The 23,687-nt window shown below is 52.2% G+C and overlaps 1 protein-coding gene across 1 annotated transcript; it reads right to left on the reverse strand.

Annotated features, from left to right (window-relative positions):
• Positions 1-13,537: 13,537 nt before the first annotated feature.
• LOC123066396 (F-box/FBD/LRR-repeat protein At1g13570) lies at positions 13,538-15,775 on the reverse strand. The gene is made up of 3 exons (XM_044489480.1): positions 14,635-15,775; positions 14,409-14,543; positions 13,538-14,198 (listed from the first exon to the last, which is right to left on the reverse strand). The coding sequence occupies exons 1-3, from the start codon at positions 15,682-15,684 to the stop codon at positions 13,773-13,775; spliced, it is 1,611 nt and encodes a 536-aa protein (XP_044345415.1). The 5' UTR covers positions 15,685-15,775; the 3' UTR covers positions 13,538-13,772.
• Between the last annotated feature and the right edge of the window lie 7,912 nt (positions 15,776-23,687).

Genomic DNA, 23,687 nt, shown 5'->3' on the forward strand with positions numbered 1-23,687 from the left:
CTTTACCACCTGGTATAGAAATCTGAGAATTGTTCTCAAGCACGATAAAAAGGAACATGTTCTATAGGATCCACTTCCAAAGGAACCTGTCGATAATGCAAATGCCACAAATAAGAATGCCTACCAGAAACTCGTTGATGAATCAACGGAGATCAGCTGTCTGATGCTGGCTTGTATGGAGCACGATTTGCAACAGCATTTCGAAAATGTGGAGGCTTACGATATGATCGAGAGTCTCAAGAGCATGTTTCAGACACAGGCTAGGACCGTAAGGTTCAACGTCTGGCGATCCTTGATGGATTGCAAGCTGAAGGAAGACGATCCACTGAGCCCACATGTGATCAAGATGATCGGATATGTGCAAGCTTTGGATCGGTTGGGCTTCCCGCTCTTGGATGAGCTTGCTACAGATGCAGTTTTGGGTTCTCTTCTGCCTAGCTATGGGACGTTCATCTCGAACTATCATATGCATGGCATGGATAAGAAGCTCACTGAATTGCATGGGATGCTCAAAGTGGCAGAGCAGGATATTAAGAAAGGCACACATCAAGTGTCGATGGTGCAGAAATCGGCTAAGTTCAAGAAGAGTTTGTCCAAGAAAAAGGCTAAGGCAAAGGGCACGGAGACGGTAACCTCCGCCGCTGCGCCGAATTCTGGACCGGACTCGAAGACCATTTGCTATCCTTGCAAGGAAACTGGTCACTGGAAGAGAAACTGTAGCAAGTGGCTTGTTGAGCATGGCAAGAAGGACGGAAATGCTTCTTCAGGCAAAGGTACAATTGTTGCATATGTTATAGACATTTACCTTGCTGACATACCTAGTAGCTCTTGGGTATTCGATACTGGATCGGTTGTTCATATTTGCAACTCGATGCAGGGGCTGGTAAGAACTAGGCGTTTGGCACAAGGGGATATTGACATCAGGGTCGACAACAAAGCAAGAGTTGCTGCGTTGGAGGTCGGCACGATGCAGCTCCAGCTTCCTTCTGGATTTATTTTGGAATTGAATAATTGTTATTACTTTCCAGCACTTAGTCGGAACATTATTTCTACCTCATGCTTGATGAGTCAGGGTTATGAATTCAATTTAAAGGGCAATGGTTGTTCATTTTATTTGAATGGTATGTTCCACGGCTATGCACCCATTGTTGATGGGCTATTTATATTGAATCTAGAAACGAAACCGGTCTATAACGTGAATGTCAAGAGGCATAAGCCTAATGAGATAAATCCGACATACTTCTGGCATTGCCGGCTTGGACACATTAGTATGAAACGCATGAAGAAGCTCCATGATGATGGGCTCCTAACTTTCGTCCGACTTCGTGTCATTTGAGACATGTGAATCATGCTTGCTAGGCAAGATGACTAAGTCTCCTTTCGCAAAGAGTTGCGATAGGGCGTCCGAGGTGTTGGAACTGATACACAGTGATGTTTGTGGACCAATGAGCACAACTTCCAGAGGTGTCTATCAATACTTCGTGACTTTTACCGACGACTTGAGTAGATATGGATATATCTATTTGATGAGGCACAAGTCAGAAACTTTTGAAAAGTTAAAAGAGTTTCAGAACGAGGTTGAGAATCAGCTCGGCAAGACTATAAAGCTTCTATGATCTGATCGTGGAGGTGAGTACATGAGCCAGGAGTTTGATGATCATCTAAAAAGACGAGGTATAGTACCTCAGCTCACACCTCCGGGTACGTCACAGAGAAACGGCGTGTCAGAACGGAGGAATAGGACCTTGTTGGACATGGTCCGGTCTATGATGAGCAAATCGGATTTACCCTGTCATTCTGGGGATACGCTCTAGAAACTGCATCTTTCACACTTAATAAGGTACCATCAAAATCCGTAGACGAGACACCACATGAGATGTGGACCGGGAAGAGTCCTAGTTTGTCTTTTCTAAATATTTGGGGTTGTGAAGCATTTGTCAAGCGACTTATGTCAGACGAGCTTACACCCAAATTGGATAAGTGCATATTCATGGGATATCCGAGGGAAACCTTGGGATATAGCTTCTACAACCGGGAAGAGAACAAAGTGTTTGTTGCTCGAAATGGGGTTTTCCTTGAGAAAGTGTTTCTCAGTCGGGAGGCCAGTGGGAGGACGGTCCGACTCGAAGAAATTCGAGGACCACTCGGGGACGGCTCGGCTGGTGATGAGATCATATTGGAGTCAGTCAGGGAACCCGTAGTGGAAGCGGCACCGGAACCATGGAGGTCGGAAAGATGGCGCAGAGTGTGTGATGTATTGTTGCTAAAAAGCGACGAGTCGGCCATGTATGCGGAAGCGATGGTGATCCCAGATTCTGAGGCATGGCCGGAGGCCATGAGATCCGAGTTAAAGTCCATGGATGAGAATCAAGTCTGGGACTTGGTTGATCCGCCACCTGGCGTAACTGCCATTGGTTGCAAATGGGTCTTTAAGACGAAAACCGATGTGGATGGAAATGTTCAGATCCACAAAGCTCGGCTTGTCGCTAAAGGTTATGGACAAGTTCAAGGAATTGATTACGACAAGATTTACTCGCCGGTAGCGATGCTAAAGTCGGTGAGGATCGTACTAGCTATAGCTGCATATTTCGATTATGAGATATGGCAGATGGATGTCAAAATAGCTTTCCTTCATGGAAATTTAACCGAGGACGTGTATATGATACAGCCCGAGGGTTTTGTTGATCCGACTAGCGCTAGTAAGGTATGCAAGCTCAAGAGATCCATTTATGGGTTGAGGCAAGCATCTCGGAGTTGGAACATTCATTTTGATGAGGTCATCACTGGTCTCGGTTTCATCAAAAGCGAAGAGGACGCTTGTTTATACAAGAAGTTAAGTGGGAGCTTGATAGTGTTTTTGATCTTGTATGTGAATGACATACTACTAATCGGAAATGATGTTTCGATGCTGAACTCGGTCAAGGACTCATTGAACCGCAAGTTTTCGATGAAGGACCTTGGTGAGGCAGTGTATATTTTAGGCATTAAGATCTATAGAGATGGATCGAGGAGGCTGCTCGGCTTAAGCCAGAGCAAGTACATAGATAAAGTGTTGAAGCGGTTCAACATGAGTGAGGCGAAGAAAGGGTTCTTGCCACTCTCACATGGTATAAGGCTAAGCGAGACTCAGAGTCCTTCGACATCTGATGAGTGAAGCAGGATGAGTAGGATTCCGTATGCCTCGGCAACCGGATCCATAATGTATGCCATGATATGTACAAGGCCTGATGTTGCTTTTGCAATAAGCCTAACAAGCAGATACCAGGCCAACCCAGGTGAGAGTCACTGGGTAGCGGTAAAGACTATTTTGAAGTACCTGAAAAGGACTAAAGAGATGCTCCTAGTTTATGGAGGTGAGGAAGAGCTCGTCGTAAGGGGTTACGCCGATGCTAGTTTCCAAACCGACAGAGATGATTGTCGATCACAGTCCGGATTTGTGTATGTCATGAACGGAGGAGCAGTGAGCTGGATGAGTTCCAAGCAAGATACGGTGGCCGATTCTACCACAGAAGCCAAATACATTGCGGCTTGTGAAGCTGCAAAGGAAGGTGTTTGGATCTGGCATTTTATGGATGATCTTGGTATTTTCCCAACCTCGGTAAAACTGTTGGACCTTTATTGTGATAATTCTGGTGCCATCGCACAAGCCAAGGAGCCGAAGAATCACCACAAGGTCAGACACAGAGATCGGAAATATCACCTGATACGAAAGATCGTAAAGAATGGTGATGTAGACTTATGCAAAATTCACACAGACACAGATGTTGCAGATCCATTGACTAAGCCGCTTCCACAACCCAAGCATGAGGGGCACGTTAGAGCTATGGGCATTCGATGTCTACTCGATTGACTCTAGTGCAAGTGGGAGACTGTTGGAGATATGCCCTAGAGGCAATCATGTATGATGATATTTCCTATGTGTTTATGAATAAAGATAGTCCTTGGACATTATCAATGATGTGTATCAGCAAGTACGTGACTTGTTTGTGGGACTATGCATTGTATGATGACTGTCCTAAAAGGTCCCTAGTCAAAAGGGAAGGAACAGAAGTGTGACATGTTGTACAGGTTCGCCTAACCAACTTCATAGTCTGCTTAGTGTTCGGCATGCCTTGCTAGAGGCCGCTACCAACCGTGCAGTTCGGAGGTGATCCGAACTACGACCAAACCGACCTGAACCTAAGGGGTCACGCGCTTAAGGGAAGGAACCTACAAGGTCAGATCCGAGGACACTAGTCGGATGTGATCTGAACTATATTCGGATTGTGGCCGAGTAGACTTGTGGGCTTTAGGATCCGTGCAAGGCCCAAGTGTTGAGCCCGCAACGGACGCCTATATAAAATGGAGGTGTGGCACACTCATGTGATCGATCGCTTCGGCGCTGTCACTACGGTTTGCATGTGTTGCGAATAGCCACCTCCACTTGCCGATCGGATCTAGCAGTCCGACGCATGACGTTCCTCCTGCACGCGCGGATACCATTAGAGGCGGTGCACTTGCGCCGCTCCGGCGAACCTGTTCGCGGGATCCGATCGGCTACATGGGAGACCGGCAAGGAGGAGACGACTCCTGAAACAGGCTGCCTCAACTCTACTTCTGTTGCACGGCACTGCGGCGTCTAGTGGTAACAATCTGTGGTCCATCTCCCGTAGCACGTTCCTGGTTGTTCTGCACGTAGGAAAATTTTAATTTGCAGTCGACACACCCTGCCGTAGAACCCAACAGGAGCTCCCTCTGTGTGTCGCCCCGCGCGCCGGCGGCAACCAACGCGAGCGCCGCGTGGATGGACAACGGCGAGATGACGAAGTTGCTCCCCGCTCCGTCCGCCGCTTGCACGCCGGCCTCCCTTGCGAGACTCGGGCCTGACGCGTTCCCGGTCGCACCGCTGACTACAGCTTTCTCCTCCGTAGAGTGGCCACCAGGACGAGGAGGCGCGTCGGCGAAGAGGGTCGAGCAAAGGTGCCATGCGGCGAACAGGGCCAAATCAGAGGAGGACGGCCTTCTCGAAGCGCGACATCGTCGGAATCGCCGTGGATTCGATCTGATGTCCAAGATGGTGCCGGCGGCAAGATGAGCGCCCCCCCTGGAACACTGGAAGCGTGTGGGTTAGGTAGGGTTACGTGAACACTGGACTGGGCTTCAAGCTGGAAAAATGAAGGCAGCAAATGCACTGCAAGTCTGCAATTGAAGCGGCATACAATCAATCAAGTGTACTACCTGACAGCTATCGATCCGATTCAGCTTCGATTTAACGAGGAGATAGAATCCATGAGTTGAATTTAATCTGTTGTGGTTCAATATTTTCGTAGACCAGCTGAATCTGTCCAGCTTGCCTCTGGCATCCAGATCATGACCTTGTGCTTGCTATTATTGCTAGGTGTTCCTTCGATCCTTGTTCTGGAGATCTTATTTCAATTCCATTCCAATACTTTTTTCACATAGACTTCACGAAGAATTAGTAAATAAATTCGTTATAATGTTTGGTTTGAACTTCATACTCTTCTTCAGTGATTAATCATGTAAGCTTTCACTGATTTCATAGCAAACATTTCAATGAAATCTCATTGTTTTGAGTAAGAAAAACATGTTTGTACAAATTTCAGTCATTTTGACAGGTCTTGCAAATAAGTTCAGCCATGTTTATACAAACTTGGTTGGCATACCTGGATCGACTGATGAGAAGACAGAGATCATCTCTTCTTCACCTGTCCAACTTCCAGAAGCGTTTGGCGCGCCGTCGGCGTCAGGCCTCGCTGCAACCCAATCAGCAATCTGTGTGCATCAGCAAGGCCCTCACACCTGCCTCCTACACTAAATGCGTTCATGCTCTCCTGAACTGTGCTCTGGAAAATTTGGGATGCAAGAAACCAAATGGTTTTCGACGGGGTTTCTCTTGCCATTTGCACACTTCGCTCCATAATTCTGGAAATTGCTTGGTTCTCCCACAGGCTAAAAAACACTGCTCTTTGTGATCACGCTGTTCTGTGGTGTGATCACTTGTGAAACAATTGCAACAACTCTTTGAAATATATTCAGGTGGGGAGCCCCCCCTTTGACCATTTCAAAAAAAAAACTTCAGAAACATCTCGACAGAAATCATACTGATTGCACAACTGTTTTAGACAATTCATACAAGTGTGTGGCGTGCGGGGGAGGCTGTGGTTTTTAGGCCCTGCTGGGTGGAATTGCCGTACGTTGATTTAGGCAAAACATTTCGGCAGAGTTTCAGTTTATTTGGTTGGATTACGGTTGTGATCTGTGTTGTGTTTAGGGCCTGCTGTTTTTGGCTGCATTGATTCCGCTGTGTGTTGTGATTGCATCGGTTTCAAATTACTACTCCCTCCGTCTCAAAATGTAAGACTGGCCTTAGTCTTACATTTTGGGACGGAGGGAGTACATCCGGTTGTGCAATTGCCCAGAAGTGCAATTTCAGAAAAATCCCAGCTTGGAGTACTACTCTGCCTTCTTCTTCTTTTTCGAGAAAACGCAAAAGACGTTGCGTTTCTTTTCATTGAACAGGTAGGGAGTCAGTTACAATCGTCCTAGGACGAATAAAGCGAGGATAAGATACAAGTCTCAGTGCACGTCCCATGTAGGGGGGAGGACTACTCTAAGGCCTGCTGCTCCGGCCTTGGCCCAGGAGCCGGCTTCCTCCTTGATTCGGTCGACGAGCGTGCCGAGGGAAGGCGTCGCGTTATCGAAAACGCAGCTGTTCCTATGTTTCCAGACGAGCCACGGTACTAGGAGCGCTACAGATTGCAGGGCCTTGCGTTGTGCTTGTGGCGTGTCGGGCTTGGCGTGTTGCCACCAGTCCATGAGGGTGGGCTCCTGATTAGGGATCGGTGCTGGGATGCGCAACCACGCCAGTGTCTCGTGCCATGCCTGCCTCGAGAAGGGGCAGTCAAGCAAGAGGTGCCGCATCGTTTCAGGTGCCTGATCACATAGAAGGCAGCGCGGATGATGCTGCAGGCCATGGCGGGCTAGACAGTCGGCGGTCCAGCGGCGATCCAGGTTAGCGAACCAATGGAAAAACTTGACCCTCGGGGGAGCCCATGCCTTCCAGATCAGCTTCCAGGAGTAGGAGTGTGTGGATCCTTGGAAGGTGGCCAGGTAGCAAGTCTGCGCAGAATAGATGCCGCTCGTGGTCCACTTCCAGATCAGTTGATCGGGGGCATCACGAAGTGTGGCCTGCTGCGCATGGTGCCAGAGCTGCAGGTACTGACCGATCTCGTGGAGGCCGAGGACGCCCTGGATGTCACGGGCCCAAGCGTTGTCGTTGAGGCCTTCGGCCACCGTTCTAGCCTTGCGCCGTCGTTTGGGGACGCAGTTGTATAGCAAGGGCATGAGCTCGCCGACGGAGCGCCCGTTGACCCATCGATCCTCCCAGAACAAGGCTTTCATGCCATTCCCGATGGCCATGACGGTGGAAGCAAAGAACAGGGAGCGCTCGTGGCAGGAGAATTGAAGATCCAGCCCTTGCCAGGCGCGTCCCTCGTCAGTTCGCGAGAGCCAAAGCCACCGCAGTCTGAGCGCAAGCCCGGTGCGCTCGAGGTCGCGGACCCCGAGGCCCCCAAGCTCGAGGGGGCGGGAGACGAGGCGCCAGTTCACATGGCAGTGACCACCATTGGCGGTGGCTCGCCCAGCCCATAAAAAATCCCCGTTGAATCTTCTCGAGCTGCCGCAGAGTTTTCTTCGTGGGGGCAAAAGCAAGCAGCTGGTGCACCGGGATCGCGCAGAGGACCGACTTGACGAGGGCGAGCCTGCCGGCTCTGTTCATAAGCCATGCTTTCTAGGTGGGCAAGCGCCCGGCGACCCTGTCGACCAAGGGCTGCAACTGACCGGCGGACGGGCGGCGCGTCGTCAAGGGTATGTCGAGGTAGGTGACTGGGAGCGCAGCGGTCACACAACCCAGGCCGGTGATGATCTCAGTGGCAGCCTGCTCCCCATGCAAGACCGTGGCCGAGCTCTTCGCGTAATTAACTCTGAGGTCGGACGCTCCGCCAAACAGGCCAAGGATTTCCTTGACCGCAGTTATGTCGCTCTCCGTGGCATGGCAGAATAGCATGACGTCGTCGGCGTATAGTGATATCGCCGGAATAGGCCTCCGCGGGTGCAACGGCAGGAGGATGCCTGCGTCGTGGGCGCGTTGAATCAGCCGGCCGAGGATGTCAACCGCGAGTACGAATAGCTGCGGGGACAGAGAGTCGCCCTGCCGCAGCCCTTCTCTGTGCCAAATCGGTGGTCCTGGTACGCCATTCAACAGGACCCGAGTGCTCGCCGAGGACAGAAGGATGGCAATCCACTCAAGGAAGCGATGACCGAACCCATATTGGCGCAGGACCTCAGAGAGGAATGGCCATGATATGGAGTCGAATGCGCGTGTGAGGTCAAGCTTGAGCATGACCCGGGGGGCTCCAAGTTGGCTCAATAGCTTGAGCGATTGCCGGACGAGCATGAAGTTGTCGTGGAGGCTCCGTCCGAGGATGAATGCGTTTTGGTTGCGGCTGACAAGGTGGTCAAGTTTTGGAGCTAGCCGGAGCGAGAGGGCCTTGGCGAAGACCTTGGCCACAATGTGAATGAGGCATATCGGGCGGTAGTCTCGCAGCTCTAGGGCGTCGGCTCGCTTCGGCAGCAGAGTGAGAAGCGCCTGGTTGAGCTTGCAGAAGCCGCGGCCGCACATCTCAAAGAGCTGTTGGAACACGTCCATGAAGTCCTGCTTGACGATGCTCCAACACGCGCAAGGAATTCGGCGTTGATGCCGTCGGGCCCGGGTGCCTTGTGCGCGGGCAGGCGTTTTACTGCCTCCCAGATCTCCTCCGGGCAGAAGGCCGCATCAAGATCAGAAAGGTCACATCCATCGATGAGGTGCGACAGATCCAGCGTGTGGTCGCGCTCGACCGCCGTGCCAAGCAGGGCGTCGAAGTGCCGGAAAGCAGCCTCGGCCATCTCATTGTGGTCGGTGAGCATCAGACCGTTCGCAAAGAGGCGGAAGATGCGGTTCTTCTATCGTCGAAATGAGCACTGCCGGTGGAAGAAGGCAGTGCTGGCGTCGCCATCTTTGAGGGAGGCAATGCGGGCGCGCTGTCTTGCGATAGTCCGTTCCAAGGATGCAAGTCCCAGGTACGAGATCTTCAACTGTTTGCGTAGCCAATCCTCCGGGGCCGTGAGAATTCTATCTTCCTGGGCCTTGTCAAAGCATGCGATAAGCTCTCTCGCAATGGCTAGCTTGATCTTCACGTGGCCAACCGCTTTGGCACTCCAGCTCGTCAGGCATCGCGCCGTGGCCTGGAGGCGCAACATAAGTCGACGGAAGGGGTCGGGCTCGTGAACAGAACCCCACGCCGCGGCCACCGTCTCGTGGAAACCGTCCAGGCGCAGCCAGTGATCCTCAAAATGGAACCTGCAGTGCAGCACGGGTGCGGGGGCGCAGTCCAGCAGCAAGGGAGAGTGGTCCGACACGATGGACGCCAGGCATGTCAGATGACATTCGCCATGACCATCCTCCCAGTCCGACGTGCACAGCACTCGGTCGAGGTGTACCAGGGTCGGGGGGGATTGTTCGTTCGACCACGTATAGCGTCGCCCGTTGAGATATACCTCCTTGAGCGCGAGGTCGTTGACGAGGCGGCGGAACTTGCCCATCATGCGCCTGTTGAGGTTGTCCGTGTTCTTGTCCTCGGGGCGGAGGATGAGGTTAAAGTCCCCGCAGAGCATCCACGGGCCGTGGCAGTCCGCTCTAATCTCCCGTAACTCCTCCAGGAAGGCGACCTTGGCCACGTCGTCCTACGGCTCATAAACAACGGTGATCCACCACGGCGTGCCGCCAGGCGTGGCGACGCGGGCCGAGATCGCGTTGTTGGTGAACAGGGGATCAGAGATGGACACAACCCTACTTTTCCAGGCTAGGAGAATGCCGCCGCGCGTGCCTTGCGCTGGGAGGTAAGTGTAGCCGTCGAACTCCGAGCCAAGCGTGTCAAGAAAAATGGACGAGTAGAGCAACTCAATCTTTGTTTCTTGCAAGCATACAATGGAGGCGCCGGTGGTGTCAAGTAGTGTGCGGATGGCATGGCGCCGCGCTCGTGCATTGAGGCCGCGCACGTTCCATACAACGTTCTTGAGGCCGTGATCCATAGAGAGTGGATTGACGGGTAGAGGTGCCTGGGAGGATCTAAGTTGCGCACACCGTCTTGACGTGCGCCGCAGCAGCGGTCTGACTCGTCAGGCAGGCTGGGATCTCACGATCGACCAACACGGCGATGGCAGATAGCACGGATAGCGGGATTGGTGCAGCAAATAGATTGTCGTATGCCTTCATCTCCGCGGCCGAGATTATCTGGTTAGTCCCGATGATTCCGAGCGTGCGGAGGACCTGAACTTGCGCGCGTCGAGCGGCCGTGGGTGGTGCAGCGGGCGTGGTCGTGGTGGAGGCAAATCGGCCACGGCAAGGAGCAAAGTCGAGAGGCCGGCGAGGCCTCTTCCCGGGCGCCGGCAAGGTGGCGTTTAGCTCCTTGGTGGCTGCGGCGAGGAAGTCCCCCAGCGTCCAGGGACGTGCGGTGGCAGCTGGTCCGCGCGATCGGCGCATGATTATCGGCGAGGAGGCGAAACGACCGGGTCCGGGTCCATGCATGCCCGTCCGAGCCAGCTCGGCGTTGGCAGATGTCACGACGGGCCCGGGAGTGGCTGGGGCCACACAGTGCAGCGCGGGCGTATGCGGGTCCCGCTGGGCAGGGGTGGGCGACGTGGATCTGCCCTACGTGGGGTCACCGGTGCGCGGGCGGGAGAAGCGGCGTGGGGCTCGGGCGCGGCACTGGCCAATCCAACGCGCTCGACTGGGGCCACGACCAGGTCAGCGTCTGGCTCCTCCACGGGATCTGATTCGGGAGGGGTGCCACTTTGGCCCGACAGGATGGGCGTCGTCGCTTGCGTGGCCTGCTGCGAGTCGGGGACCTCGCTGAGCACGGCCCAGTCCCGACAGGCAGATGGCGCAGGAGAGGCAGCCTGTGGCCCCGCGGGATCGCCCTCGGGCTCTGGGGGAGGCATCGGATTCAAACAGCCGGTCCTGGCCAAAGCTGCTGAGGCCACAGGCGTGTCACCAGCTGGCCCAGACGAGCCAGACTGCGCGTCCGCAAGGGCGCCGTCACCGCTGAGAGCCTGGCCCGCAGGCAAAGTAGGCTTATCTTTCCTTTTACCCTTTCCTTTTCTGGCCCGATGACGACGGCGGCGGGCCCCATGCTGTCCGGGCCACAACAGCATGCCTTTCCGGGTGGCCGTACGCGTCGCCGCGCCGGTCGCGGCTGGCCAGCCCGCCGTGCCGACGCCGTCCGCGCGGGAGGTGAGGCCTCCAGTGCGCTAGCCGAGACAGTCGACCGCCATGCCATCAGCGCGGCCGGAGAGTTGCGGCACCGAGCGTCTCCGCTTGCGGGTTGTCGTGGTCATTGCCAGTGCCCCGGTCGCGGTCCGGGCCCTGTCCTGCCGGTGCGCTAGGAAGGGCAGCGTGCATCATCTCGGCGCGGACTATGGATATGGAGATGGGAAAGGTGAGGATTCTGATCGTCGGAGCGTCAGAGCTGGAGCGAGCCGGAATCTGCTCGACAATCTCGAAAATGGCGACTCGCAGGATGCCCGCGGGGTCGTGCGTGCGTCCGGAGAGGCGGAACGTGGAGAGGTCGTCGCGGGAGCGAGTCTGGGGGTGGAGACGCTCGATCCAACAACTTCGACGGAGAATATGCTCGGCGGTGGAGAGATGCCAGGCCTGGGCAGGAATACCGCGGAGTTCAAGCTCGACGCGGTATTCGAACTCTCGCGAGCCAGCATGCGCGAGCTTGCTCCACGGCCGCATCGAGAGGGAGAAGCGGGGGGAGCGGATGAAGTGCTCTCCGGCGAGACGATCCATGGCGGTCTGCGAGCCGAAGAGAATCAGGAAATCCTCCGGGTGATGCGCGTGCACGGTGAAGTCTCCGTCGACCAGCCCGAAGGACTCATAGAGCGCCGCAGTGACCTCATCGGCGGAGACGAGCGGGCGGTTGCCGGTGACGGAGGCCACCAGGGCGCGAGCCAGGACCAGCTCCGCCTCCTCCATTTCCACAGAGTGCGCCACAACGACGCGCTCCGGCTCGAGTGGGCGGGCTTCAGGCGACGGCGCGGCCGGCGCGGATTGGGTTGGCGTCGGGAGGAGGGGGGCCAGAGGACGGGGAGGAGCCACGGCCGCCGGCCTGGGCTGGCCCGAGGGGGCACGAGGGCGGCTTCCCTCGTCTTGGCTGTGGGCATCGCAGGAGCGGGAGTCGTGGCCGGAAATCAGGCAGCGGCGACACCTGATTTCGTTGGTGCAGTCCCGCACGCGGTGACCAGGGTCCAAGCACCGGAAGCAGAGGCCAGCCACCTCTTCAGGGGAGGGGCTGCGCGGGCGACGCGGGGGAGGGCTGGGAGCAGCCCCCTGGCGCGGGCGGCGGCGGCGATGGTGCCAGCGCCGCGGTTGCTGGAATCCGTCCACGTCAACCGTGCTGGCGTTGGGGACGCGGTGCACCTCCGAGCGGGGTCCGAGGCGGCGCTTTGCAGGCAGCCTGGTGGTCGCCGCAGCGCCGTTGGCAGGAGGCGCCGGCGCCGGCGCCGGGGATGCGGGAGGAGCCGCGGGGTGGCGCGCCACCTCGCAGTAGGAGCGCGCGGAGGACTCGCTCCCCGAGTCGAGCCAGCGGTCGCCAGAGGACACGCGCTCATCGGAAAGGGTCGCTCCACGGCCGGCGAGGTCAGCACTGGAAGACGCCATGCGGGGCGGAGGAGGGCGGAGGAGGGCTGAGGAGGAAAAGGAGGGCCGCCGGCGGGGAGCGGCGGCGGAGGGCTGGAGGGGGGGGAGGTGGGCTACAGGCGGGGAGTCGACGGCGGCTGGGATGCTGCGAGTCTACGCGGAGCTAGGTGGGAGGGGAGCGGAGCGAGAGCGAGAGCGAGCCATCAGAGGAACTTTAGAGAGACAATGACAGATAAGCTTTAGAAAGCATCCTGCTGACAATCAGCAGAATGGAGATTCTTTACCTTGTGAGACCCTACTCTGCCTCCTATCTTTCTGAAAATAGTGATATCCATATTTTGTTATATACTCCCTCCTATCTTTCTGAAAATAGTGAGATCAAAATGACTGTTAGCTATAAAAAAACAGGGGCAGACATAATGACAGTCAGCTATACATAAATAGTAACAATAACGGCTAAGCTAACAGTGAACCAGGGACAGTCATCTTTGTGTTGTGCTCTGTCGATCTATATCAAAGCTGAACAACTCCATAATGTCATGCCGGCAGGTCCATCAGGCACATCAACGCCTGCACTGCATGGGAGCTCAACAGCCAAAACTCCGGCTTGCGGCGGCCTCTTTGCACCTGGAATCCCGCCCCGGGCCAATGACCGTCAGCCAGCGTGGCACCGGGAAGGGACTCCTCCCAGTAGCATTGTGGGGGCGGACATAATCTGGCAACCAAGTCTTTCGAGCTGAAACCAACCCAATGCATAGCAAAATAATTCATGCTAACTGCAACAACTGCCAAGAGTGAAAACATAGTGAACTCATGCTAACTGCAACAACTGCAAAACATAGTCAAGTTGCACTTGGACAAACTAGAAACAACATACCAGTTGCGCACTAGAGTACCACATAGCATCCCACATACAAACTTTACTTGGCGCAAACAAGCTCCCCAAATAGCTTCTTTTAGCTGCTGCCAGGTCCTTACGACAACACAAAGCCTAGCTATAGGCACCACTAGTCTTGTCATAGACCTAGTACTAATTAACTTGCAGAGACCCTTTCTGCTTCATATAGTCCTCGAGGTCAAAAGGGTCAGCAAACTCGAAATCAGAAGCTAGCTCGTGGGAGTAAACTGGACCTCCAGCGTCCTCGCGTCCGCTCCTGAATATCTCTAGTTTGCAAGCTTTGTTGTTCCACTTTGCGCTCATCAGAGGCATCAATTTGGCGTCCGCATTACCCACCGAGGACGAGGAGAAACACTTGCTGGACACCACAACCACCATCCGCTCCAGCACCCGCCCTCTCTCCGCGATGAACTTGAGGAAAGCAACCTCGCTTCTCGACCCCTGGAACTCATAGAAGAACACCTTCTTCACGCTCTGCACGATGCATTTGATGGGACCGCCCTCCTGCCAGAACTTGAGATTCACCTTGCCAGTGGACTCTTCAGATATGGGAGGGGACTGCAAGCAAATGAAATCAAACAGTGCATACATAGTTTGATGTTAGACAAATAATCTGTGAGTATTGCATATCATGCAGCAGCAGCAGCTGGCCAGCGATAGTACAACTAATCTAATACACAGTTCTGACCATGCTAGATATAACATAGCAACTAGTATTGCAAAATTGCCAATGCAGCAACTGTATCTCATGAAGTTGACCAAATTTACATGGACATGGAGCGTCTCCAGGTTGGGGAAGCATCTGAGAAAGCCAGGCACTTTCTTGACAACATTGCGGACACCAAACTGCACCTCTATGCCCAAAATCTTGACAGTAGGGACAATGTTCTCCCTGCTCCTAGCCTGCAATGCACCGAGGACAGATGAACTAATTCAGATCACAGATATTAATTGGCACAGAACAGCTACACATGCAAATTAAATTAGTATCTACCACGAGATCGGCGTTATCCACCACCAACTGTTGCTCTCCTGGCAGAAGATATCCCAGCACACGCAGATTAGGTGCACGCCCAATCTTGATCTCAGAGCGCTCCATGGTGGACTTCATCCCCCCCTCGCCAACAGTTTCGCACTGCAAGAGCCTCTCCAGGCGAGGTGCATCCACCACGTAGATGTACTCCAAGTAGGTGAAGGCCAGCTGAAGGCACCGCAGGCTGTGGCTAACGAGTCGGAGGCGCACTCCGGTCTGGCTCCACATGATGAGGAGGAACTCAAGGACTGGGCTTCTTTCGAGCATGAATGCCAGATCACGGTCCTCCATGACAGTCATGCATAGGCCGAGCTCCCGGAGGTTGGGGAAGCTGGCGCCGCGCGGCACGGCCGTGGTGTCCGGAAGTGTCCAGACGCCGAGATAGAGGCGGGTGAGGGAGGCGCAGCTGAAGAGCGTGGCGGGGAGGCGCAGGTCAATCGGCCAAGGGCGGTTCACAAAGACGAGATCTTTGACCCCCTGGGCGACGAGGGTGTCGATCCAGCGCGCCATCTCGCCTCGGTGCTCGTCCATGTTGCTGCGGGTGAGGTGGACGCAGCGGAAGGGCCCAGGGTGCGCCGCGAGGGCGCTGGACACGGCGGCGGCGACTGTCCGGGGAGAGGGAACGCCGATGGGGAACTGCCCGGCCGCGCCGCCGTCGGGAAGCAGGTGGCTGTCGACAAGAGAGAGGGGCGCCGCGCGCCAGAGGGGACGCCAGCGCGAGGAGAGGGCGGCGGTGCGCGCGGCGTCCTTGGCGGGGAGGCGGGAGATGATGTTGCGGAGGAGCACGTCGGGGAGGCGGCTGATGCGGTCGACGCCGTCGGGGACCCACGACGCGCCGGCGAGCGAGAGGGGTGCGGCGGGGGAGACGGGTGGGTCCGGGAGGTACTTGTACACGAAGTGGAGCATCATGTTTGAGCCGAGGTCCAGCGTCGCAGGGTCCTGGCCGTCGCGCTCCAAGGAGGCGAGCATATCGCTCCTGGAGGTGCCGAGGATAACCTGCGGGTCGTCCATGGCCGCCGGTGGAGGGGATGACGGCGAGGGTTTGGGGAGAGGAGGGGTGAGGAATGATTGGGGAATGGAGGCGCTCTTCTCAGTGGTGAGATGTTGGGCCAAATGTCGGCAGTACTAGTGTCTCTCCTCGGCCCATAGAATAGCTTTTTCTCACTTCGAACTATACCTGCCCATCCCTCGGGCTGGGCCGGGCCCGACACAGAAAACCCAGGCCCAGCCCGGCCCGGGCATCAGGCCTAGAAAATCAGGCCCAAGCCTGGCCCGCACGTGTAAAAGACCGTTGGGCCTCGAACCAGGCCCCTTCAATAAATTGCTAAAATGACGGGCCCAGGCCCAAGCCTAGCCCGGCCTTTGGGCTCAAAATCTAGGATCCGGCCCGAGTGAATCGTTGGGTCGGGCTTTTTCGGGCCGGGATGCCCATGGCCAGGACTACTTTGAACGACTTCCTTCTTAAATAAGTGGTCATCCTTGTGTAAAGTTAATAAATAAGTGGTCATGCTTGTGTAAAAAAACGTGGTCATCCAGTGCTTGGAAAAAATTACCCTCTCAGTCGGTGATCTCGCATCGTTGACATGAGTTTTCGTAGCAATTCTCTACCAGATCGCTACCCTCTTTCACGAGTGATGGGGGGGAGTAGTGGCGGAGCTACATTGTCCAATCTGGGCGGGCTAGTACAAATAAAACCCACTTTATTTCCTCTCATGGGCCCAATATGGTCTTAATCCCTCACTATTTTCGCTCTGGCTAGGGCAAGTAATGGCCCATTTTGGCCTAGCTGAAGCTCTGCAAGTGGGTGAGAGGTTCCTTGTGGGGCTCATGTGTTCTTCTCCAAAACCCTAGACATGGCGGCAACATCTGGTTCGATTATGAGTTGTACGGCATGGTGACTGGGAAACAGGAAGTGAGGTAATTCGAGCGTGATGCCGAATACCTAGCTAGTGATCGCACGGGTCAACGCCAACATGCCCTTTTGCTTGGAGGATATGTTTAATACTCCCTCTGTCCCATAATATAAGATGTTTTTACAAGCAGGGAGTGCGATGCAGCTGGCATGGTGGCTCGACCAAACGCCAAAGTTTTGTGAAGCTGGGGAGAATCTATTCCTCTTCCAGACGTTCTACTTGGGAGATTGGAAGAAGGTAGTGCATGGAGGAAATTGGATTTTCAGGGGCTATGGAGTGATCATTGAGGACTATGATGGAATGGCGGATCCCGAGTCGATTGCGCTATATGGTATGTATGCTTGGGCCTAGATTCATAAGGCAACGGAATACGTCGTTGAAAGAACATGTGGTGGCCCCATGTGTGGTTTTGGTAATTGATGACAATCTCTATGGACTAATGGTTTCCTTGAGTTATATTTGAAGGTTTTGTCCATAGGAATTTCTTGAAGTGCATGTGTTGGTTTCAAGGAGTTTATGAGTTGACCAATGTGCTATTAAGGAATTATCCAAAGATTGGCCATGTGAGTGTTGAGCTTATTGCAAGCATGTCTTGAAGAAGAAGATTGTGTGATCATTCATGTTTACCTTCAAGACATCATCCAAATGAAGAGAGTTGGAAAGATTCAAGGTTGATCAAGACTAAGTCAAGAGTGAATCAAGTTGATCAACTCATAAAGCGCAGAAGATGTACCGAGAGGGATCAAGTGATCCCATGGTATGGCAAGAATTGTCCATTACGCTTTGTGTACTAACCCATGGTATTCATGAGAGTTCTTTGTGGGGTTAGGTTGCGGTGTGCAAGTTCAAGTGGAGCATCACAAAGGTATCATGCTTGAAGCTTGTCGTCCATTGTGGCGACAATGGACTTGTGAAGATGTGCCGAAGAGTGGCTCATCCATAGTGGAGTATGGGGGAGCAATCAACTACTCTTCATCGAGCCAACGCAATCAAGAAAGGTAGTCAAACTTGAGGGAGTCAAGATCGCCATCATCTAGCTCAAGTGGACTATGTGCAACGCAAAGGTTTGCCTTTGATAGGTTTTCTATTTTACCGGTCTCATGGTGGTAGTTGGGAGACCGGGTTATAGGATCGATTGTCGTACTATCAAGGGGGGCTCTCAATGAGTATCTTCATCGTATCGTTCATAGAGAGCTCAAACCATTGCATCCTTGCATCATCTTTATTGGTTCTTGTTTGGTTCTTCTCCTTGTGAGATGTAGAGCTTATGTTCATCTTGATGACAAGCTCGAGTTCATCGAAAACGGAGTTCACGTGCATCTTCTATGATGTTTTCCATGTTGGAGGTTTTGCCAGTTCTTATCTTTTGGAGTTTTCTCTCCTCTATATATTAGGCATACCTCCATGCATATTCTTATTTTAACCAGTCGCTATTGGATGCTACTCGTCGTCAGCTATCCAACAAGCTTGAGTTTGCTCAATTCGGAGCTCATATGCAATTGTTGTGACTGTTTCGGTCCAACCTGTTTCTTCTGTTTTGCTTGGGATATTTTGCAGCACCCAAGCGGTAGTACCGCGTGCGGTACTTCCGTTGTGGACTACCACTACACTACCGCTTGGGCAAAGTCTTTTGTGCATGTTTCTGTTGCCTATTTTCTCTAAGCAGTAGTATCGCTCAAGCGGTAGTACTGCACCTCCGAGCGGTAGTACCTCTTGTGTTTCAATGGTTGTGCTTGTTTATGTTGCCTGTTTTCCCTAAGCAGTAGTAGAGCGGTAGTACCACTCAAGCGGTAGTACCTCTCCCCAGAGTGGTACTACCTCTCTGGCAGATCGACTTTTCGTGTTTTCTGCCTCGCTGGGCTGTTTTGGCTGTGCTAAGCGGTAGTACCGCTCCTCCAAGCGGTAGTACCGCTTGTGCACGACCAGTGGGCATAACGGTTGGATTCGGGGGTGCCTATTTAAGGGAGCCTTCTTCCCCAATGGACCCTATCCCTTTAGCTCGTGTTCTTCCCCCATAGTTGACCTTCTTAGAGCTTGCTAACTCTCAATCCCTCCATGGATTCTTACTAGTTTTTTTTGGGGGGGAGGAGATCTAGATCCACATTTCCACCAATCACTTTCTCCTATATGTGAGGGGAACCCCTTGGATCTAGATCTTGGAGTTCTTGGTGTTCTCCTTCTTGTTCTTCCTCTCATTTCCCTCCCTAGCATTAGTTGCTTTGGTGGAATTTGGGAGAGAAGGACTTGGGCACTCTGTGTGCCCTTGCCATTGCATTTGGTGCATCGTTTTGAGTTCTCCACGGTGATACGTGGAAGTTGCAAGTTGATAAGCTTATTATTGTTGGGTGCTTGGTACCCTTGAGCTTGTTCCTCTTGGGTGCTTGGGCGCCCTAAACAGTTGGTGGTGTTCGAAGCTCAATCATTGTGGTGTAAATCTCCGGGCAAGCGTTGAAGTCTCCAATTAGGTTGTGGAGATCACCCCGAGCAATTTGACGGATTCCGGTGACCGCCCCCAAGGGTTGCCAAAGTGTACGGGTTCGGTGACCGCCCCCAAGGGTTGCCATTTGTACGGGTTCGGTGACCGCCCTCAAGGGTCCCTTAGTGGAATCACGACATCTTGCATTGTGTGAGGGCGTGAGGAGATTACGGTGGCCCTAGTGGCTTCTTGGGGAGCATTGTGCCTCCACACCTCTCCAAATGGAGATTAGCACCCACAAGGGTGTGAACTTCAGGATACATCATCGTCTCCACGTGCCTCGGTTATCTCTTACCCAAGCCCTTTACTTATGCACTTTACTTTGTGATAGCCACAGTGTTTCATGTTATATATCTTGCTATCACATAGTTGTTTATCTTGCTTAGCATAAGTTGTTGGTGCACATAGGTGAGCCTAGGTGTTGTAGGTTTTGTGCTTGACAAATTAACTGCTAGTTTTATTCCGCATTTGTTCAAGTCAAACCGTAATTATTTTAAAAGTGCATATTCACCCCCCCCCCTCTCTCTAAGCGACATCCACGATCTTTCAGTCGTGTTCATCGGGAGCCAACCGGCTTGGACGGAACAGCCGAAATGAGGTCTGGCATACCGCAGAATGAAGGAAACGGGCCTTTTGTTCGACCGCGTACGGTCGAAGCGGGGTCTTGTTCATTGGGAAGGGTCTGGCGTACCACAAAACGAAGGAAACGGACTTGTGTTCGACCGCGTACGGTCGAAACGGGGTCCGGTTGATCGGGAGGAGTGTGGCATACCGCAAAAAGGAGGAAACGGACTAGTGTTGGAGTGCCTACAGTCAAGTTCTGTTGATCGAGAGGGGTGTGGCATGCAAGACGGAGGAAACAGACTTGTGTTGGAGCGCTACGGTCGAAACGGGGGTCTTATTCATCGGGAGGGGTGTGGCGTACCGCAAAACAGGACTCCACGGGCTACTGTTCATCTCCACCGTTGACCTCCTCCAGCCTCCACCTGCGACTGTTCATCTACAGGCTCTTGTGCATCCAGCCTCCACCGCTCCTTCACCGGCTACTGTTCAACCAGCCCTCTCCACGGGGTCATGTTCAACCAGCCCTCTTCACGGGGTCCTATTCAACCCTCCCTCCACGGGCTATTGTTCATCCAGCCCTCCACCGGCTACTATGCATCCAGCCCTCCACGGGTTCGTCATGTTCATCCAGCCCTCCACGGGGTCCTGTTCATCCACCCCCAACCGGCTCAATCAATCGGGGTCCTGTTCATCTAGCGGCAACGGCCTCTACTACCACTGGGTCTTGTTCATCCAACCCCCACCGGGAACTGTTCATCAAGAGGCAGCTTCGATCGGCTTCAGTTAGCAGCAGTAGCGAAGGAACGGGTTCAGTTAATAGCAAGGGATTGATCGGGGTTCAGTAACATAGCTAGTGCAATCGCTCGGGTTCAATTAGAGCCCAACGCCTCGCTTGGGTTCAGTTAGAGCGCAACGCCTTGCACACATGCGCGTACGTGTACGAGAGAAACGCGCAAACCTCCGTGCATCGCTCGGTCCCGACCACCCACTGTAACCGGGAACTCCCCGATATTTTCCTCGCCCTTACTTCTACCAAGATTTTTTCCATCATGGACGGCCCAAAGAATGTCATGCAGCTGTGTCTTCGGCCTGCCCAAGACGAAAAGCCCATTTTCTGTCATGATTTTTTTCATAGAAGTAGGAGCCCACCACATCTATGATGATACCGGGTTTTGTCACAATTATCGTCATAGAAGTGTCATAAGCATGACAGGAAAAAAATTCATTTAGCCCAAAATATCACGGATGTGTCTTTTCTTTGTAGTGCACCTTTATGCAAAACTAGTTGCATGTCTGTCGGTGGAACCGGTCTCATGAACATGGTCATGTAAGGTTGGTCCGGGACACTTCATCCAACAATACCGCCGAATCAAAATAAGACATTGGTGGTAAGCAGTATGACGATCACCGCCCACAACTCTTTGCATTCTCCTTGTGCATATCATCTATGCATAGACCTGGATCAGAAGCTCCTACCTCTTGAGCATGCGTTGGTTTTTCCCTTGAAGAGGAAAGGGTGATGCAGCAAAGTAGCGTAAGTATTTCCCTCAGTTTTGAGAACCAAGGTATGAATCCAATACGAGGCTCCTCAAAAGCACGCACCTACACGAACAAACAAGAACCTCGCAACCAACACGATAAAGGGGTTGTCAATCCCTTCACGGAAACTTGCAAAAGTGAGATCTGATAGAGATAATATGATAAGATAAATATTTTTGGTATTTTTATGATATAGATTGGAAAGTAAAAGATGCAAATAAAAGTAGATGGAAAACTTATATGATAAAAGATAGACCCAGGGGCCATAGGTTTCACTAGTGGCTTCTCTCAAGATAGCATAAGTATTATGGTGGGTGAACAAATTACTGTCGACCAATTGATAGAAAAGTGCATAATTATGGGAATATCTAGGCATGATCATGTATATAGGCATCACGTCCACAACAAGTAGATCGAAACGATTCTGCATCTACTACTATTACTCCACACATTGACCGACTCCTGCCTGCATCTAGAGTATTAAGTTCATAAGAACAGAGTAACGCATTAAGCAAGATGACATGATGTAGAGGGATAAACTCATGCAATATGATATAAACCCCATATTTTTATCCTCGATGGCAACAATACAATACGTGCCTTGCTGCCCCTGCTGTCACTCGAAAAGGACACTACAAGATTGAACCCAAAGCTAAGCACTTCTCCCATGGCAAGAAAGATCAATCTAGTAGGCCAAACCAAACTGATAATTCGAAGAGACTTGCAAAGATAACCAATCATACATAAAAGAATTCAGAGGAGATTCAAATATTTCTCATAGATAAACTTGATCATAAACCCACAATTCATTGGATCGCGACAAACACACCGCAAAAAGAGTTACATCAAATAGATCTCCAAGAAGAGGAAGGAGAACTTTGTATTGAGAATCAAAGAGAGAGAAGAAGCCATCTAGCTAATAACTATGGACCCGAAGGTCTATGGTAAACTACTCACAACTCATCGGAGAGGCCTTGGAGATGATGTAGAGGCCCTCCATGGTGGATTCCCCCTCCGGCAGAACGCCGGTGAAGGCTCCAAGATGGGATCTCGCGGATACAGAAGGTTGTGGAGGTGGAATTAGGTTTTCTTGGTGCTCCTAGATAGTTTCGGGGTACATAGATATATATAGGAGGAAGAAGTAGGTCGGTGGATGCTCGAGGGGCCCACGAGGGTGGGGGGCGTGCCCACCCTTACAAGGTGCGCCGGGCACCCTCGTGACCGCCTAGCTCGTTGCTTGACGTCCACTCAAGTTCCCTGGTTTGCATTTGTTCCAGAAAGATCGCTCCCGAAGGTTTCATCCCGTTTGGACTCCATTTGATATTCCTTTTCTTCGAAACACTGAATGTGATAGTCCCAAAAGTGATATAAAAGTGTAAAGTAAAGCCCATAAACATCCAAAACAGGTAATATAATAGCATGGAACAATCAAAAATTATAGATACGTTGGAGACATATCAAGCATCCCCAAGCTTAATTCCTGCTCGTCCTCGAGTAGGTAAATGATAAAAACAGAACTTTTGATGTGGAATGCTACCTAGCATAATTCTCAATGTAATTTTATTTATTGTGGCATGAATGTTCAGATCCAAATGATTCAAAATAAAAGTTCATATTGAGATGATAAACAATAATACTTCAAGCATTCTAACAAAGTAATCATGTCTTCTCAAAATATCATGGCTAAAGAAAGTTATCCCTACAATATCATATAGTCTGGCTATGCTCTATCTTCATCACACAAAGTATTTAATCATGCACAACCCCGATGACAAGCCAAGCAATTGTTTCATACTTCAGTATTCTCAAACTTTTTCAACTTTCACGCAATACATGAGCGTGAGCCATGGACATAGCACTATATGTGGAATAGAATGGTGGTTGTGGAGAAGCCAAAAAAGAGGAAGATAGTCTCACATCAACTAGGCGTATCAACGGGCTATGGAGATGCCCATTAATAGGTATCAATGTGAGCGAGTAGGGATTGCCATGCAACAGATGCACTAGAGCTATAAATGTATGAAAGCTCAACAAAAGAAACTAAGTGGGTGTGCATCCAACTTGCTTGCTCACGAAGACCTAGGGCGTTTTGAGGAAGCCCGTCATTGGAATATACAAGCCAAGTTCTATAATGAAAAATTCCCACTAGTATATGAAAGTGACAACATTGGAGACTCTCTATGATGAAGATCATGGTGCTATTTTGAAGCACAAGTGTGGTAAAAAGGATAGTAGCATTGTCCCTTCTCTCTTTTTCTCTCATTTTTTTTATTTAGCCTTTCTTTTTTTATGGCCCTTCTCTCTTTTTTTTGTAAAGTCCGAAGTCTCATCCCGACTTGTGGGGGAATCATAGTCTCCATCATTCTTTCCTCACTTGGGACAATGTTCTAATAATGAAGATCATCACACTTTTATTTACTCACAACTCAAGATTACAACTCGATACTTAGAACAAAATATGACTCTATATGAATGCCTCCAGCGGTGTGCCGGGATATGCAATGAACCAAGAGTGACATGTA

The sequence above is a fragment of the Triticum aestivum genome, chromosome 3B, assembly GCF_018294505.1.
Source record: "Triticum aestivum cultivar Chinese Spring chromosome 3B, IWGSC CS RefSeq v2.1, whole genome shotgun sequence".
NCBI lineage: Eukaryota > Viridiplantae > Streptophyta > Magnoliopsida > Poales > Poaceae > Triticum > Triticum aestivum.